We start from the raw sequence: 17735 nt of genomic DNA on the forward strand, positions 1-17735 counted from the left end.
TAACCTCTGAGTATTTTCCCTGAGATACTTGTCTTGCATAATAAACAAATGCAAAAGAAACAGTAAACTAGAGTCTAGACTGAACAACATAAAGGTGTCATCTTAAAGTTTAATGCAATCAATGTAGCTGAGAAGTTGTATTCAAGCAACAACACATGTTAGTGGACAAATAAACTTGCAAGTATTTGTAGTAAAACTCTCCTATGCTAAAACTGGACAAGTTCAAAAAAATAACATGTTTCCTGAACAATCAAACTTTACCAAAAAACCACATCTACAAGAAGTATAGTTAACATTTTGTGGGTACTGCTATGAATTCTATTAAAGGGAAATTAGAAAACAACCCAGTTCAAAGATCCAGAGAGTAAAAAAGCAGAAAATACAAGAATTGACATCATCAAAAATGTATAATCCACCAATGACAGATAACAACACATATGATAAGAGGAGAAGTCAGTCAAAAACAGTAAGCCTAAACAGCTTATGGATGTACAGAGTCTCATGTGCATCTGAATGGAAACCAGCTATGGCTTCCAATACAACTTCCGATTCCTATTTGTAATAAATTTTGGGGTCTTCGTTTATGGCACAAAAAAATCTTCATAAGACCCTTGAAAATCTTTCTCCGGCATGATTGGACATCAGCAATACATGATGAAGTATATCTACATACATTAGTTGAAGATTCATTTCTATGGCCTCAAAATACATTACTAGTAGTGGAGCTGAACAACCACAGCTTCGATATAACCCCACCCATCATCAAAATCTGGTCCAACCCAAAATCCAACCAAATTATGCACCCCTGATGATACCACTGGAATACTACTAGAAATTTCAGAAACAGCTCTGTATGCAGATACATAAGTAGTAGCCAAAGTAAACGCACATAACTGCAATAAGGTATTCAACTTGAGTAAAGACTCGGATAGTTTGTCAGGTTTATTGCCAGATGTAAGTGCTTGGTTTAGTGAGAAGCCTCTTGCTGCCTTCAAAAGCTTTTTATGATGTTTGCTTTCTTTGCCTCTCTGCACCGAGAAGTTACATTCCAATCTCTTGTGGGTAAAAGTAACCAGTGCTGCAAGAAAGAGTATTTTCAGTAAGTCAAAAATACATAGCCAAAATCATATTGCATTTTCATGCCAAACCAATTGAATTGATTAAATTAACGTTAATGTCCACAGATGACCGAAATAGGTCAATGACCATGGAAAGATCCAAGTCCAATATAAGCCAATGGAATGCTTAATGCAACTCCAATAAACATAGATATCATGACAAATAAAAAAGAAAAATACAAATTTGAAAGGGAGAGAAAAATTAGGTGGAATACCAATAAGCAATTAAAGTTAACCAAGCATCTTCGTAACCAGTGATCGACTTTGTTTTTAAAATAAGCCGTTATTTTCATATTGTATATTCTTGAGAAAGTAAGCTGATAAAAAGAAGAGTGATGCACACAATGGAAAAGTTTACAATCAAGAAAATTGACAGAGACCTCTGCTTGCCATTATATTTGCATTTCTGGCTGAAATATTTGGTCGCTTTCTCAACTCATAGCTACCTTCTCGCTGCAGAACCTCACAGGCAAGCAGAGAAACAATTAATTCCATTTCATATTAACAATTCATCCATAATATTACTCAAATATGTAAAGTTTGAAATCAATGCTGACTCTTTATCCGGAAAATATCTTTAAGATTATCCAAGTAACTTTCAAAACAGCTGTACATTAAGGTGTCAAGTTTCAACCAAGTGACAGGAACTTACACGGATTTTAACAGAACAATGAACCATAGTTTCCTTAAGCTGGTAAGAACTCAAATAGAAATATTTACTTGAAAGTTGAGACTGATCTTGAAACAATCAGATTGCAAATTTGTTTTCCTTGCACTTAATTTTCAACAGTAATTTCCCCTTTTGCTCGCCACTGAAGACCAGAACATGAAGGATGGAGTCATATGACAGAGAACTATTGTGTCAGGATGTGACTGAGGGTTGAGAACAATTGCTGATGTTCCTTCACTGGTCCTGGACAGATAATGATTCTTGACTGAATGGTCATGATCTGAAATTGGATCGGAAATATGGAGGACGGATAAGAACCTTGCTGGAAGTACCAAGGAGGGTGTTGTGCCCTCAACACTCAAACATAGAGCATGGGTCCATTCTAAAATTTTTGAATCCATGCCATAGATGCGCTAGTGGCCAATAATTTGGGTCCTTGCCTTGAATTTTCACTCGAGATTTGTCCAACTTAAAGTGCCCTTTGAAAGAGCATGGCATCAACATACAAAGTCATTCATAATGATTTTATCCTCAAATCCTGGTAGTTTATTCTTATTATGATAAAGTAGGATAATTGGAGTATCTGAAGCACCCACTTTCATCTTTAAGAAACCCAAGTTTATCACGACACACAAGTTAGCATCAGCGATCAGGGCGTTTGTTATTTTTGGTCATGGGTGAAGTTTAATTTCTTCAAACTCCAAGGTTGGGCCCTATTACCAACCGGTTTAGTGATCTCGTCAATGTCCTCACAAGGAGCTAGGTGGTACTATCACTATAAAATCTAGCACCTTAATGTAAAGACCCACTAAGCAATCTAGATTAAGGGAAACAATGGGATCGGGCATCACTGTCACCTTAGTAATTGTTACCTTGCTACTCTGTGGATGGATATTATCCCCACAAGGGAGGCTTCCCAAATAGACCTCGGAGATTAGATAACCCAAGAATTCCTAGGCTGAATACCCTCCAAGGATTCTGCTAAATAAAACATCAAATGATGATATTCAATAAAGCAAGACTCGAGTTGAAATGAGAGATAATTCAATGTAACGAGTTCAAAGGAGATATGGTTGAATCTAGAGGGCTTGAATAATACTAGGGAGGTTGTTAGTTCTCAATTTTGTCATTAAAAAGTCACAAACTTTCTTCATTTTGGTCATTTTCACCTCTTTTGTCCTCACTTTTGTGCATTTTGCTCATGTTTTTCCCTAAGTTACCAGGATTCGGATACGGATACGGATCTAGATCCGGATTCGCTAGTTTTTTGAAAATCTAGGATCTGGATATGGCAAGGATATGTCAAGTACAAAAAATATAATAATATTTTTTAAATTTAAAAAGAAAACTTTTAGAGTTCAAAAATCAAATCCATTTATAAATCACAACATTTAGAACTGAAACCATTAGATATATTATAAATATGAAGATTGAAACATTGAAATGATGCATCCTCCTTCATACAAAAAGGATAATATCATAAATGATAATAGTAAGTACAAAAATGAGCATCTCATCCATGATCACTCTACTAATATCATAATGTGCAGTAGGTTTAACTACATATCCTCAAATGGATCTACATTATATTTTGCATATTGCAACTCTACATCATGAATAGATGATGGGGGTCCTGGAATGTAGGAAGTTGCATCAGTAGGTTGGACTGAGGGTGGAACAATATCCTCGAGTAAGTTGAGGTGAGTCATGGAATTCAGTGTCAAGTTCAAGTCAGAGATCTCAGGCTCCACATCCCACATGTTGCTCGGACCTTTTTTATACTCTGGTTCAACATGTGATAGAAGACGGAGGTTGGAATGAACATACACAAGATCCTCAGCCTTTGTCGCTCCCAACCTGTTTCGCTTCACTGAATGGATGAAGCCATATGTACTCCAATTCCTCTCAGTTGATGAGGAACTAGCAACTTGTGATAACAACCTGGTGGCTAGAGTCGAGAGATGAATGCTATCCCCACCATGGAAGCCCCACCAAGTAATAGGATCAAGATGCCCTCAATCATCCATAGTTATTGGATTTGAAAAGCTACCAGTAGATTGTACAAATCCTCCAAATCCTTGACGTACTTCCATTGCAACTCTCACATCTCTATAAATTTTCCTCAAATTTGTCTTGTATCCTTATACCACTTCAGAATCGTTGTTTGGCATTGTTTTACCAGGTAAAGACAAAATTTTGGAATGATAATACTTGGGGTGCAATGCATAGGCCAAAAGGTGTAATGGTGTGGTCATTTTGTTCCACCTTTCCGTAACTATGTCCTTCACTTCATAATAAAATGTTTCAAAAGGGTCATTTTCACTTGCATTGATAATTTCCCTTATCCTCTCCAACATACTATCAATGTTTTCATAAACTTCCCCCAAACAAGGTGTATCTGTGTCAAATGTCCTAATCAAGGTCAAGATTGGTTCAGTAAACCGCAGAAGGTATTGGACCTTGTCCCACCATGCATCATCAAGAATGATGGACTTGAATTTTTGCCCTCTATCAAAAGTGGAAGTCCTCCATGATTCCCAAAGAGGGTCAATGACCATTGCTTGTAATGCTTGTCTCACCTCCACAAACTTCTTTATGACAAGAGTGTGGGAGGCAAAATAGGTTTTAGCAACCTACAAGTTTCAAAAAGTCAAATCTCAAATAAGAAATCATATATAAGTTTGTAATTAAAATTTAAATTAAGAATTTCCAAATTCCAATACAAAAAATATTGATTAAAAACATAGTACCTTCAATAGCTCCAACTTCGCGAAACCTCGATATATGGCCTGGAACATTGAATGATTGGTAATGAACATTTGGATTTCTTTTGCTGCTATAAATGTTTCATTAATCCATTCAATCTAACCAATCTTCGCAAGCATAAGGTTCAATGAATGTACTGCACATGGAGTCCAAAAGATGTGATCATATCGACCCTCCACAATCAAACCTGCAGCGCTACAAACCTATGCATTGTCCGTAATGATTTGGACAACATTATGTGGCCCCACACTTTCTATTACATCAATAAGAATTGTGGATATCAAAGATGCATCTTTCTCTATTCCACTGCAATCAACAGCCTTCAAAAACATTGGCCCTTGAGGGCATATTTCAATAATATTAATTAACAAGCGGTTTCTTTGGTCTCTCCATCCATCAGAAATGATGGAAACCCCTGTTTTTGTCCATGTATCCCGGATTGACTATAGTTGTCTATCCACAGACTATCTCTTTGATGCCAACTAAGTAGTGCGGACCTTTTCATATCCAGGGCTCTTGTACTTTTTTAGCGCTTCATTAATTGCCTTAATCATTTGTTGCCAATAAAGAGAACGCACCAAATTGGGTGCTAGTCCATTTGCATAGATGCAACGAGCTACATGTTCATCGGTTGTGTCTCTACGCCGGCTATTGAACATTACTTCAAGAGGGCCTAGAGTGGGCCTTTTATTAGTTGTGGCAGCAGGCCCAGATGGCAATGGAAGCCTAGTTGTAGAACTTTGCATACCGCTTTTTCCCTTAGCAAGCTTCCTATCAGCAACATCTTGCAAAGATGCATAGAATTTTATTTTTCCAAGACTCAAACCTTGGCCAGGTTTTCCATTTGCGTCTTTTGGCCCGATGCATACTTGCACCCTTGTGTTAGTTTGTCTAGTCAGATGGGCCTTCACTCTAGTATATGAGCCATTTTTTATATCTTGGCATTCATTGCACTTCCATTTATAAGAACCACCTCCAGGATTTTTTCCAATAATCTCCACATACTGCCATAAAGGAGATTTTGGGTCTATTTTGATGTTTTCCCCTTCACTCTGCCTTGATGGTTCCATTTCTATAAGTTGTAGGTGTGACTGACTGCATATAAAATTCAAATTATAATTTATTATCAATAATTTAAAATTTAAAATACATAAAATTAAAACTTAAAAATTTTAAAAATGTTTAATGCACAGTGTTTAATGTTTAAAAATGTTTAATGCACAGTATTTAATGTTTAAAAAATGTTTGATTGTACACCTAAGAGTGCACTGTGCATTTCGACTGCAGGGATTTAAAAAAATTTTAAAATGTTTAAATTTTAATGTACACCTAAGAGTGCACTGTGCATTTCAACTACAGTGAAAATTTGTATTATATAATGCAGAAACTAAACTTTCAAAATTCAGACACTTGCTTTGTCCCTGTCCCTGTAAGCTTTGTCCATGTCTCTATAATTTAAATTTTTTTAATGCCTTTGTCTCTGTCCCTGTAATTTAAATTTTTTTAACGCCTTTGTCCCTATCCCTATAATTTAAATTTTTTAACGCCTTTGTCCCTATCTCTGTAATTTAATTTTTTTAACTCCTCTGTCCCTGTCCCTATAATTTAAAATTTTTTAACGCCTCTGTCCCTGTCCCTGTAATTTAAATTTTTTTAACGCCTCTGCCCCTATCCATGTAATTTAAATTTTTATTTTTTTAATGCCTTTTCCCCTGTCCCTGTCGACAATTGTTGCCTGGAGATGGGGTCGACTATAATAACTTTTAAAGTTCAATGCCCTTGCCAGTTGATGTGTGGTCAACAATTACTGCCTAGAGATGGGGTCGACTGTAATAATTTTTTTAATACCCTTGCCAGTTGATGTGGAGTGACAAGTCAGCAGTTTGGGGGCCTGGAGAACGTCGGTCGTTGTGACAGTGTGGAGTCGTCGGTCGTTGTGGCCCTGGGGTCGGGGTCGTTTGCCTGGAGATTCCCCTTTGGAGCCGAGAGAAGTTAGAACCCTTGCATGTCTACTTAGTGTGTTGCGCGTTGTTGCTAAGTGAAAGCGGTCGACAAAGTATATAACAATGGGTCCATGTGACCACTTCAGTTGAATTAGAAACCTAAATTAAAAAACCCAGATTTTATTTATTTGAAATCCGGTTGTGTTTGAAGGGATCTCTTTCTGAAAGGCAGGATCCATTTCTGGAAGTCGGGATCCGTTTTCGGAAAATATGGATCTGCCACCTAGCCGTTTTTCAGCCGATTCAAGCCGAATCTAGATCCAAATCAGATAGAAGGATATGTGGATCCTGGACGAAGGCTTTCTCGATCCGGTAACTTAGGTTTTTCCCCAATGAAGATAAATTGACCCACAAAAAGGTATTTCCACTATTTTGTTTTAATTTTGGTTATTTAGCAAAATTAAATGTTGAAAATCCATCTTTTACCAGTTTTTACAGAAAATAAATTAATCTTACAAATCTTCCTTCGTTTAGATACTTGCAGACAATTCTAAGGAAAACGAAGACATGGGTTTTGTTCCCAGGGTTCACAACATGGTTAGTTTCCTCTTGGATTCATGAAAGCTCGAACAAAAAGGATTGGTCAACATTGTAGTAGCAGAGAGAGCCAAGCACCTGCTAAGGGAAAATCAGCATCTCCTACAAATCACATGATTAGGCACGAATTCCACTAATCCATGGATCGAATTCTTGGATTTTTAGATACCAAATCAGGGTTGTAGTTGTTTCATAGAAGATCGATAGCTAAATTTGTTTTATTTGATTTGTATAAATAATTATAAGTGGAGACTACAAGATTGAAGTCCTTCATATAAAAAACCTTTAATTAAGTGTTGTACATGTTTCTACCATTAATATATAGTGGCTCACAGTTTCTACAATAAGTAGATTTTGTTGTGTGCGCAAGACAAAGTCTAGAGGGGCCCCAAACTGTGGCATGTGTACTCATCTTTTATGAGTAGATATCTCTTGCTTTCTTGTGCATTAATTTCCTAGTAAATACTCTTTTTTATCATTTTTAAATATTTGTTACATGTGTATATCAATGTTTGTTTTCACATGGCAGCAAGCATTTTATTTGATTAGGTAGAATTTGCTTTCTAACCAAATTCTAAATTTGTATTTTTGCAAGGATTGATGTCGTCTGCAAAGTATTGTAGCAAGCCTCTTTCAACCATAGGAGTTGCAAAGATACACTATGGCATGTTTTTCTACCAATTGAGACCCCAGTGGATGTTAATGAGCTAGTTGGACTTGACCAAATTCCTTCCATTTGATTTGATTTAAAAGATCTTTCTATTTGATGCATGAATGTTAGAATTCCTCCTCAATCAACAAACTCCACAAGTGGACAAAGTATTGTTGTGGGAGCCACCTAAGGCATGCGATCTCACAACCTAACTTTCTCCCAATGAAAGCATTGTAGCCTTAGATTTAATGGATTAATTATTGTTTTCCTTTGAAAGTTACATTGCTAGTTTAGAATTTTATTGCAATAATTTGAGTAAAGATAGTTTTCATTTTGATTATGATATCAAATTAGAATTTCTAGTTTTCCACTGTAATGACTTGATTAGCATTCATACTTCCTTTGATAATACTTGTTAATTTGAATTCCATACTTAGTTAAGCTTATTTCGTGACTTAATTAGTATTCATACTTCTTGTAATTATAGATGTTAGTTTGAATCTCATTCTTAAGTTAAGCCTTTGATTAGCACTCATTTATTAATTTGAATTTCATTTTTAAACTTATTTAGAATTTGTATTATTCACTAAGTGATATAAATTTCATTTTCTTTTAGTTAAGCTTATTATTTATTAAGGGACATGTTGACCACTGAAGTTGCATTTGAAGATCAGGCAAAGGTTCCATGGTCAAAGCACACTTCAAAGGCATTCCTGCACCATCAAAGCAAACAGATGTGCAGATTTCATCAAATTTCTTCTGCTTCTTGTCAGTTGGTCTTTCAGATTTTGTAGCCCTAAGGGGATATTGTAAAAATGATTCTAGTATGATGAAAAAGGGTCATGTAAAAGGCCTAGGTAGCTTAGGAATATACTAGCAAGTGAGTTCACTCTAGCGAGTTTTTTTTACTTAGCTCATTATTTGTGTTTTTCAACACTTATAATCAGTTAAGTTTTTCTCTCAGATATACCCCAAAGCTAGAGTGCATCTTGATGGTAATCTTAGGTGAATCCTAGTGTTTAATGTTAATGTATATTACCATACTAGATCATCTCTAAAGTTTCATGGAATTTGGTCGAGTCTCGATGTTTGTTTTTAATTGTGTTAAAATTGGCAACTAGGGCCAAACTTCATGTGGGTCATCTTATTCATGGTTGATAATATGTTCATTAGATTCCTCTCGTCGAAAGGTGTAGGATTGATCTAAAGATCATCTGATTCCGATAAGTATTCATGGAGATATGAATTTATTTTGATTATGGAATTATTATCAAGTCGACCTACAACTCATGTAGACTCAGAATCCCAACAGTCGCATCTATTCAAACATCAACAATTGTGTATAAATACAGGAGGATTTTTCCTCATTTGCACTCACTCATCTCATCACATCTCTCTCTCTCTACTGCGCAGAAAAGAGTCTCTTCTCTATTGCGCAGAAAATGGTCTCTCTCTCACACATGTGAAGCCGGAAGCCGTTGAAAGTGAAGCTGCAACTGCAGATCCAAACTTTGACCAACGTGGACCATCAAACCTCCTCTTATGATCTATGTTGTAGGTTCATCTGAGCCTCCTCTGAAGGTTGCAACTTTTGGTGGTGGAATCAAGTCGATCCGACGGACGGTTTGCGAGATATCGACTGCCCTAGTTTGAAGGAAGCTGCTGAAACTGAAGTTGCAACTGCAGAAGTGAAGTTTGACCTGCGTGGACTTGAAAATCTCCTCATCTGAACTGCGTTGTAGGTTCATCTAAACCTCCTCTAAAAGCTGCAACTTTTGGTGGTGGAATCAAGCCGATCCGACGGTCAGTTTGTGAGATATCAACTGCCCTATGTTTGATGATGAAGCCGCTAATGCTGATGTTGCTGATCTAGGGTTTGCTACTACTAATATAAATCAGATTTATTGTACTATTTCTCTCTGCTAAATTATTGAAGATAAAAGAAGATTTGATCAAAGGGTTTCCCCACACATTGTGGGGTTTGTCCCTGGCTAGCCGCCACATCTTGTGTCTCTTGTCATGGCTTGTTTTCTATCGATCGTTTAATGTTCTATCTGCACTTTACTTTATGTACATGTGATTTCTAATCTGTGGAATATAATAAGAAAAAGAAGTACACTGTTATAAGCATAGAACATACCATAAATCAACAAATTGTTAAAAATTCCTCGTTGGATGAGATTTTTATGTAACTTTTTGACGTAAATGTAATAAGTTTTGTCTATAGAAGTGTAGGGGGTGTGAGAAATCAAAATTAGACGTCTACACCTCAACTTTCTATTTAGACACATTTTGAGGATGCAAAAATGATTATTTACAACTCAAAACCTATTTTCTCCAAATTTTGGCAAAAAATGGCAAATAATTAGCCAGAAAATAAAATGAGAAAAAAATAAAAATTCTCTCCAAGTGGAAAATGATAAAAAAATGAAGTGGACTTTCCCAAGAAATAAAGTCAAGTCAAAAAGTGATGGAATCTCCACAAATCAAGCAAGAAAATCACCAAGAAAAAATTCGATAGTCCAAGGAAGAAGCTAATGTCCCAGCAAATCAAATTTTTGAGGAGATGGTCCAAAGTTGGTTGATTTGAATGGGAGTTTTTCGAGGAAAAAGATGGAGAATATTTTTTGAACATGCATTTATCACTCCACCCAATTCCCATTTGGGTCTAACATCTCCCTCTCCTTAAGATTTGCGTAGGCTCATCAAGGGTTACGATTTGTTGGAAGGAGATCTAATCATTTTCACATGGAACCAAGACGATTTCGCCTGGAGAGGGATCCTCTCTCATATTTTTCTATAAATTGAGCCTTAGAGCTCCTCATTTTATCATTGAAAAATAGAGCTACTAGGCCAGCGAAGCTTTGGTGCATTTTTTTTGAGTAATAAAGAAAGTCTTTGGGGCCATATTCTTATGGTGTTATTCTTCAGCTCTTTATGGTAATATTTTTCAGATTTATTTGTGCTTAATGCTCTACACTATCTGATCCATAATTTGTCAGTTTCATTTGCCATTTTTTTGGATTAATTTATACAAAGTAGCTTGTGTAATTTTCTGGATTGGAGGACCACTCTAGATCTAGAAGCGCTAGTGGGTTTTTGGTTGAACCCCTAGTCTTTTTTTTCATTGTGTAGTCCAATCCCTTGTGGATCTAACAAAATATTTTGAAGTGTGTAGAGATCTATAATTTTCTGAAACAAATCTTGAGCGTTTGGGGAAGTTTTTGGTTGAACCAACCAACTCTCAAGCAAATAAAGGTTTAAATATACATATCAATTTTCCTCAAGGGCTTATCAAACGATTTCTTCTGAAGAGGGAGTTTTTCTACCATAGCTTGGAAATATTATTAATTTCAACTTCAGATCTATTTATTCTATGTGCTTTTACTGGTTCGATCTAGCTATTTTAGAGCTTATATCTTGCCTTCCCAAGAGCGGAGGTGTCCTCACACTCTTGAGGCTTGCAATTTGTATTATTAATTGTATATTATTGTGATCTGATTTCTCTTGTTTCAGATCTGATCTCTCTCTTTATTGCTTCCGCAGATCTATAGAGAAGCTTGAGAAGAGGGGTTTTCCTGGAGATGTCTTGACAAGATCTATAAGGAGGCTTGAGGATCAACAGATCTAAATTTTTAAAAACTCCTTTCGCCATTTCTCGTGGATAGAAACCCCTCTATTACTCTTTCTTGCGCAGATCTGCTAGGCGGCCAGGGTTTTAAGACGATTTTGAAGGGATTCACTCCTTGAGGCTTGAAAATAATAGATATATATTTTTGAGGCCTTTTTTCTCTTGGCCGCAAGCAAAAGGAGGGTATTTCTTTCCCTTTTGTGCGTAAATTTGCTCTTGAAACTTGGACGTCTACCCTTTGAGCGAATTTCATTGGAAGAGAAAGCTAATTCTCTCTTGGAGAATTTTTTCATTGTAAATTTTGCCATAATCATTGTAAATATTTCTCATTTGCATTCTTGCTATCTTAAGGAAGGGTATTTTCTCTTGAAGCTCCATTTTGTAAACCCTCCTCAAGATCCTAAACCCTCATTTCTCTACAAGAGGGTTTCACTTGTAAATATAATAAAAGAAATATTTTTCTTGGAGGGAGCTTCAGGTTTTTCCCCTTGGTATCCCACCTCCTCATTTGGAAGGAGGATCTCTTGGATGGTGGCGACTAACTTGTTTATTTTGCATTTGTTAGATTAGTTTATTTTCTTGATCATTGCTTTATCTAATTACTAGATCTAATTTCTTGTTCATTTTACTAGTATTTTAATCATCCATCATTTTTTAGATTAACTCGCTTTTGTGTTAGGTCCCTATACTACTAGTGTAGCCCCATATTGTCATTAGTGAAACGCCCTTATTGTATTGTTATGTAGTCCCCATATTGTTATTATTGTGCCCTATAGAAGCCCACTATTGTTATTGTTGTGCCCTTACAGTATTATTGGAGGTCTTGTCATTTGTATCATCCAAGAATTGTTCATTTGTGTAATGTAAAGGAGGTTGCCCCCTCAAACAGGGTTATTTTGAAGTCGTTGATCTATCTCTTCTTCTATTTTGTGAGTTGGTTGCATAACATTTGGTATCAGAGCAAAAACACTTCCATCTTTATAGTTATTGTTGTGCTCTGATACCAAATGTTAAATAAGAGGGTTTCACTAATGACAATATGGGGCTACACTAGTAGAATAGGGACCTAACATTTTGTTTCATTAAGTAGTTTCATCGGATACTTATCTAATTTGCATTTTTCACTGAAGTAATATCTCTAGTTTCTTGATCTAACTTGCATTTGCTTCATTGAGTAATTTTCGCTTGCTTCATTGATCATTAGCATAAGCTAATCTCACATTCATATCATAATTTGTGCTCAAGTTACTAATTGCTAATTTGATCATTAAAGTGGAATGGTATTTCTCTATTGATATTCATAAGATATTTCACTTTTGAAGCATTTCACTTTAATTGTTCATATCATTTGAAGCAATTGTATTAACTTAGCATCTAAATTGCATTTTTATTTCTCTAAAATTTACCTCCAAGCATAAACTTGGTTGATAGATATTTAGGACAAACTTCCTCAACTGTCATTCAATCTCCCTAGATTTGAGTTTGGATCAACGGTTAAGACGCATGACCTTGCAGTTCTCTTGCGTGGCTAGGTCCCTTATAGGAACGAAGGGCATGCAAGTTGTATTGAAGTCATAGGCGGGTATCGTTAATGAAGCCATTGCTTCTTCATCCTAGCCTTCTTGAAACTACCTACTAGTCCTAACCAAGTTGAAGGAATTGGGGGGAAGTCAAACCTTAGATTAGGTAATTATACCAAAACCACTTTATTTCACACACTCACATACAACTTTGTTCATTTTGCACACAATTGGTTATTGTACAATTTGGATTGTGAGCTTATCATTTACTTGCAAGCATTTCATACTCTTGTACTTGTTTATTTCATTTTCATGCTCAGGTTAATTGTTCTTTAAATATAATATCATAATTAAGCATCTTTCATCTAAGTATTACTATTATCCTATTGCAAGGCTGATTTACATCTTGTTGCTCATATCTCAAATTGGTATATAGTCTATTGTGGTTTTGACTCACTAACACTTGTTTTGCAGTCTGCTATTATTGTAACTTGAAAATCATATCTCATTTGCAAGTAGTGTGATTTCTTATTGAGCATATATTTTTTGCGAGTTATATTTAAGGCACTGGTCTCTTACAATTTTTCTTACAGGATATCTTTTGAAATTTATTGGATCTATATTGTTGATATTTATATGCCCATAGACATTTATACTTGCTAAATCAATCTCCAATTTTATTTCAAGGAATATTGAATGGTGATAGCCTTACCAACCGTATCCTAGAACTTGTTATCTCTAACAAGTTATCCTTTAAAATATTCCTTAGGGACCATCCCCGTTGACTTAGCTAAGAGAGAATCTAAACGTAGAGAGTAGGGATCAGGTGACAGCCCCTTCTCTGAGCATTGCCACAAAGCACACACCTTGTGGGGTTGAGGATTTTTCCCACATTTCTGGGTGCGCAATTTCGTGGACAACAGGACACCTTAGGAAATTTCTAAGCTAATTCCTTAACATATAATGAGTGTACTTCATCAATTTATGAACTCCGGATTGATACAATGATGTCTTAATTTATGCAAGTAAATTAGCTCTGATGGAGGCTCAAACAAATCCTGAACACATGCTACCTTTAAATTATCAATTGTTGTTATAAATTAAAGTTTTCTAAACAATACAATTTACAGGATGCAAAATCTATGACAGCAATAACAAAATAGCTTAAAATTCATGATAAGAAAGAAATAAGCAAATGCTATTAATGAGTAAACTAGGAAAAAAGTTACAGCAATTTTCAATGGCTAAAAATGCATGAAACAGCTATGAAACCCTAGACATCAGCCCTAAAAAGGTGGCAGAAAAATTTTGTTTTTTCAAACTAGTAGATGCAAAGCTTAACTCTAGGACTATGAGGTCCAAGGAATTTATTCTATTAAATGCAGATTATGTTGTAACCAAACTCTATTTTACCCTAGAAAACATAAATAAATAAATAAAAACCAGTGCTTTAAATGTTATTAGGATTGACACACTAACGAACTAGTGCCCTTTTCTCAATCCCAGGCTAATGGAGTCAAAGGGCAAGATCAATGAAAGAAGATCGATTGGAGTGAGTTATGAGAGAGAAAATGCTACGAAGAATTTTCTCTTCATCAAACCCTAGTGACTTTCAATCAATTGGTGATAAAAAGTCAAGGAAGCTGTATCAAGGTTCCTTGATTAAAATCCAGATGATAATTTTGCAATACCAGATGTTAGAGCCATAAATGATTCAACACATATAATGAAAATTTTAATGAAACCCCAATTCTATAACAATTACAAAATGGAAGGAGACACTGACAATATAATAGCACAAAATCACCATAGAATCATTTCATCATTCAAAAGAAAATTCCCTCCAATCACAATATCCTCCCCAGGACAATTCACTACATCAATGTTCCATTTCATCCCAAAGAAAAATAGGCTACTAGTCTGCACTCCATCAGAGATGAGTGAGTGTGTTATGATGATTCCCCTCAAAATCAACTTCCCTTTATTCATATAAGGGCAACCAATTAGATTGAGGAAGTAAAATTGACTAAAAGCTCTAAAAAGTTGAAAAAACAATAAATATGTGATTACAAATACAAGTAGGTCACAATACGACCTAAAACATAGTTATATTAAAGATAAAACATAACAATAAGACTTTTTAGCCCACACGTGCGAGTAAAAATGCATCTAAGAGTGACGTCTTTAATGTCTACATATCTCTTACTTTCCTGTGCATTAATTTCCTAGTAAATACTCTTTCTTATCATCTTTAAATCTCCGTTAAATATGTGTATTGCAGCGTCTGTTTGCACATGGCAGCAAGCATTGTATTTGACTCGGTAGAATTTGCTTTCTAAGCAATTCTAATATTTTTTTTTTCCACAAGGATTGATGTGGTCAGCAAAGTATTGTTGCAAGCCTCTTTCAACCATAAGAGTTGAATAGCTACACTACGGCATGTTTTTCTACCAATTTACACCCCAATGGATGTTAATGAGCTAGCTAGACTTGACCAAATTCCTTTCATTTGATTTGATTTAAAGAATATTTATATTTGATGCATGAATGCTAGAATTCCTTCTCAATAAACAAACTCCACAAGTGGACAAAGTAGTGTTGTGGGAGCCACCTGAGCCATGTGATCTCACAGCCTGATTTTCTACCTATGAAAGCTTTGGTAGCCTTAGATTTAATGGATTAAGTCTTGCTTTTCTTTGAAAGTTACATTGCTAGTTTAGAATTTTATTGTAATAGTTTGAGTAAAGATAGTTTTCATTTTGCTTATGATATCAAACTAGAATTTATAGTTTTCCACTAAAGTGACTTGATTAGCATTCATACTTTGATCATAGTTGTTAATTTGAATTCCATTCTTAGTTAAACTTATTTTGTAACATAATTAGTATCCATACTTCTTTTAATTATAGATGTTAGTTTGAATCTCATTCTTAAGTTAAGTTTTTTATTAACACTCATATTTATTAATTTGAATTTCATTTTTAAAATTATTTAGAATTTGTATTATTCACTAAGTTATATAAATTTCATTTCTTTTAGTTAAGCTTATTATTAATCAAGGGACACCTTACGAAAATTCTAAGCTAATTCCTTAACATATAATGAGTGTACTTCATCAATTTACAAACTCCGGATTGATACGATGATATTAATTTATGCAAGTAAATTAGCTCTGACAAAGGCTCAAATAGATCCCAAACGCATACTACCATTAAATTATCAATTATTTTTAAAAACTGAAGTTTTTTAAACAATATGATTTACAGGATACAAAATTTATGACAGCAATAACAAAATAGCCTAAAATTCATGATAAGCATGAAATAAGCAAATGCTATCAATGAGTAAACTTGGAAAAAGGTTACAACAATTTTCAATGACTAAAAATGCATAAAACAGCTATGAAACCCTAGACGTCAGTCCTAAAATGGTGGCTGCAAAATGCATTAAAATGATATTTTGCTTTTTCAAATTAATAGATGCAAAGCTTAACTCTAGGAATATGATGTCCAAGGAATTTATTCTATTAAATGCAGATTATGTTGTAACCAAACTCTAGTTTACCCTAGAAAACGTAAATAAATAAACAAAAGTTAGTGCTTTAAATTTTATTAGGATTGACACACTAATGGACTAGTGCTCTTTTCTCAATCCTAGGCTAGTGGAGTCAAAGGGCAAGATCTATGACAGAGGATCGATCGAAATGAGTTCTGAGAGAGAAAATGCTACAAAGAATTTTCTCTTCATCAAACCCTAGTGACTTTCAATCAATTGATGATAAAAAGCAAAGGAAGTTGTACCAAGGTTCCTTGATTAAAATCTAGATGATAATTTTGCAATACCAAATGTTAGATTTGTTACCCACCATTTTATGGGTGATATCCCTAGGAGAAAAAAAAATCTCCAAGATGATCCTCAACCATCAACCCCTTGCAGCCACCAGCTAGCTCATTGTGCCATTTCTCCGCCACCTGAGCCAGCCATGTGGTCCCTCGCCCATCTGCCATGATTGTATGTTTGAAGGTGGACCTCCCGAACCTAAAGGTATGCCTTGTCATTTGATGATTGAGTATTGGAGTTTGCTTATCATGGACACTTTTGGGCATAGACTAATGGGGGGATTTGGCAGAAAGAATGGATTAGGTTTGCGCCCTTGTCCCCTAGACCCCTTTTGAATGTTAACCTTGCATTCTAGTCCCGTGGGATCTCTTTTACTGACCATTTGGTTTTAGGGATGGTATTTCATCGGAAACCCTGATTTTGGTTGCGTGGTCCCACTCCCTTATCCGCTTATGTTACCCTCTTTCCACTCATTATTACCCCATTCATCATTTCCCCCACCTGAGTCCACATTCCTCCACTAGGTCCACCTTGGGTCAGGCCTGGAATGATCCTTGGAGGTTGATGCAGCTAAAAAGAAAGATAAAAGCATATTTGGCCACATTCAACAGGAAAATGTACCATAAAATTCAAAAGATGGTCGGGACAAACACATTTAGCACATGGGCAAAAGCCAATACATGAGCTCTACCCCATCATCATGGCCATCATCTTAGTATAGGTTCTATGAGCTTCCATCATCACATAGGAACCCATGATTGTCCCAACCTCTAGTGGGCAATGAACCGCCCTACCTTTAAAAGAGGGTATTCACTGTTATATCTCAAGCATCATGCTCTAACCCCTTTGAGCCCCAAGCAGTTAATCAAAGAAAATCATAAAAAGGCAAAAGGCATATAAAGAAGGGTGGAAAAATCAAGGTCGAGGCACCTCATGTACCACGATTGCTCCCTCCTATACATTATAAACCCAAGTGTGGGCTTCCCTCTTATTAGCTA

At 35.6% G+C, this 17735-nt stretch overlaps 1 protein-coding gene across 3 annotated transcripts in view; it reads right to left on the reverse strand.

Annotated features, from left to right (window-relative positions):
• Nucleotides 1–438: 438 nt before the first annotated feature.
• The window catches only part of LOC149200304 (uncharacterized), a 195920-nt gene continuing 178623 nt past the window's right edge, over nucleotides 439–17735 (reverse strand). Inside the window, exons 3-4 of one of the 3 annotated variants that reach the window (XM_089399551.1) lie at nucleotides 1499–1571; nucleotides 439–1078 (exon numbers count right to left, since the gene is read on the reverse strand). In XM_089399551.1, the coding sequence (XP_089255677.1) occupies nucleotides 714–1078; nucleotides 1499–1571 (438 nt within the window). In that variant the 3' untranslated portion in view covers nucleotides 439–713. Of the gene's footprint in view, nucleotides 1079–1498; nucleotides 1580–17735 lie in introns of all 3 variants that reach the window. The other 2 variants (XM_089399550.1, XM_089399552.1) reach the window with 2 other exon arrangements.

Source organism: Pinus tabuliformis, chromosome 2_1 (genome assembly GCF_031772625.1).
Source record: "Pinus tabuliformis cultivar Carrire ecotype Pingquan chromosome 2_1, CPIR1, whole genome shotgun sequence".
NCBI lineage: Eukaryota > Viridiplantae > Streptophyta > Pinopsida > Pinales > Pinaceae > Pinus > Pinus tabuliformis.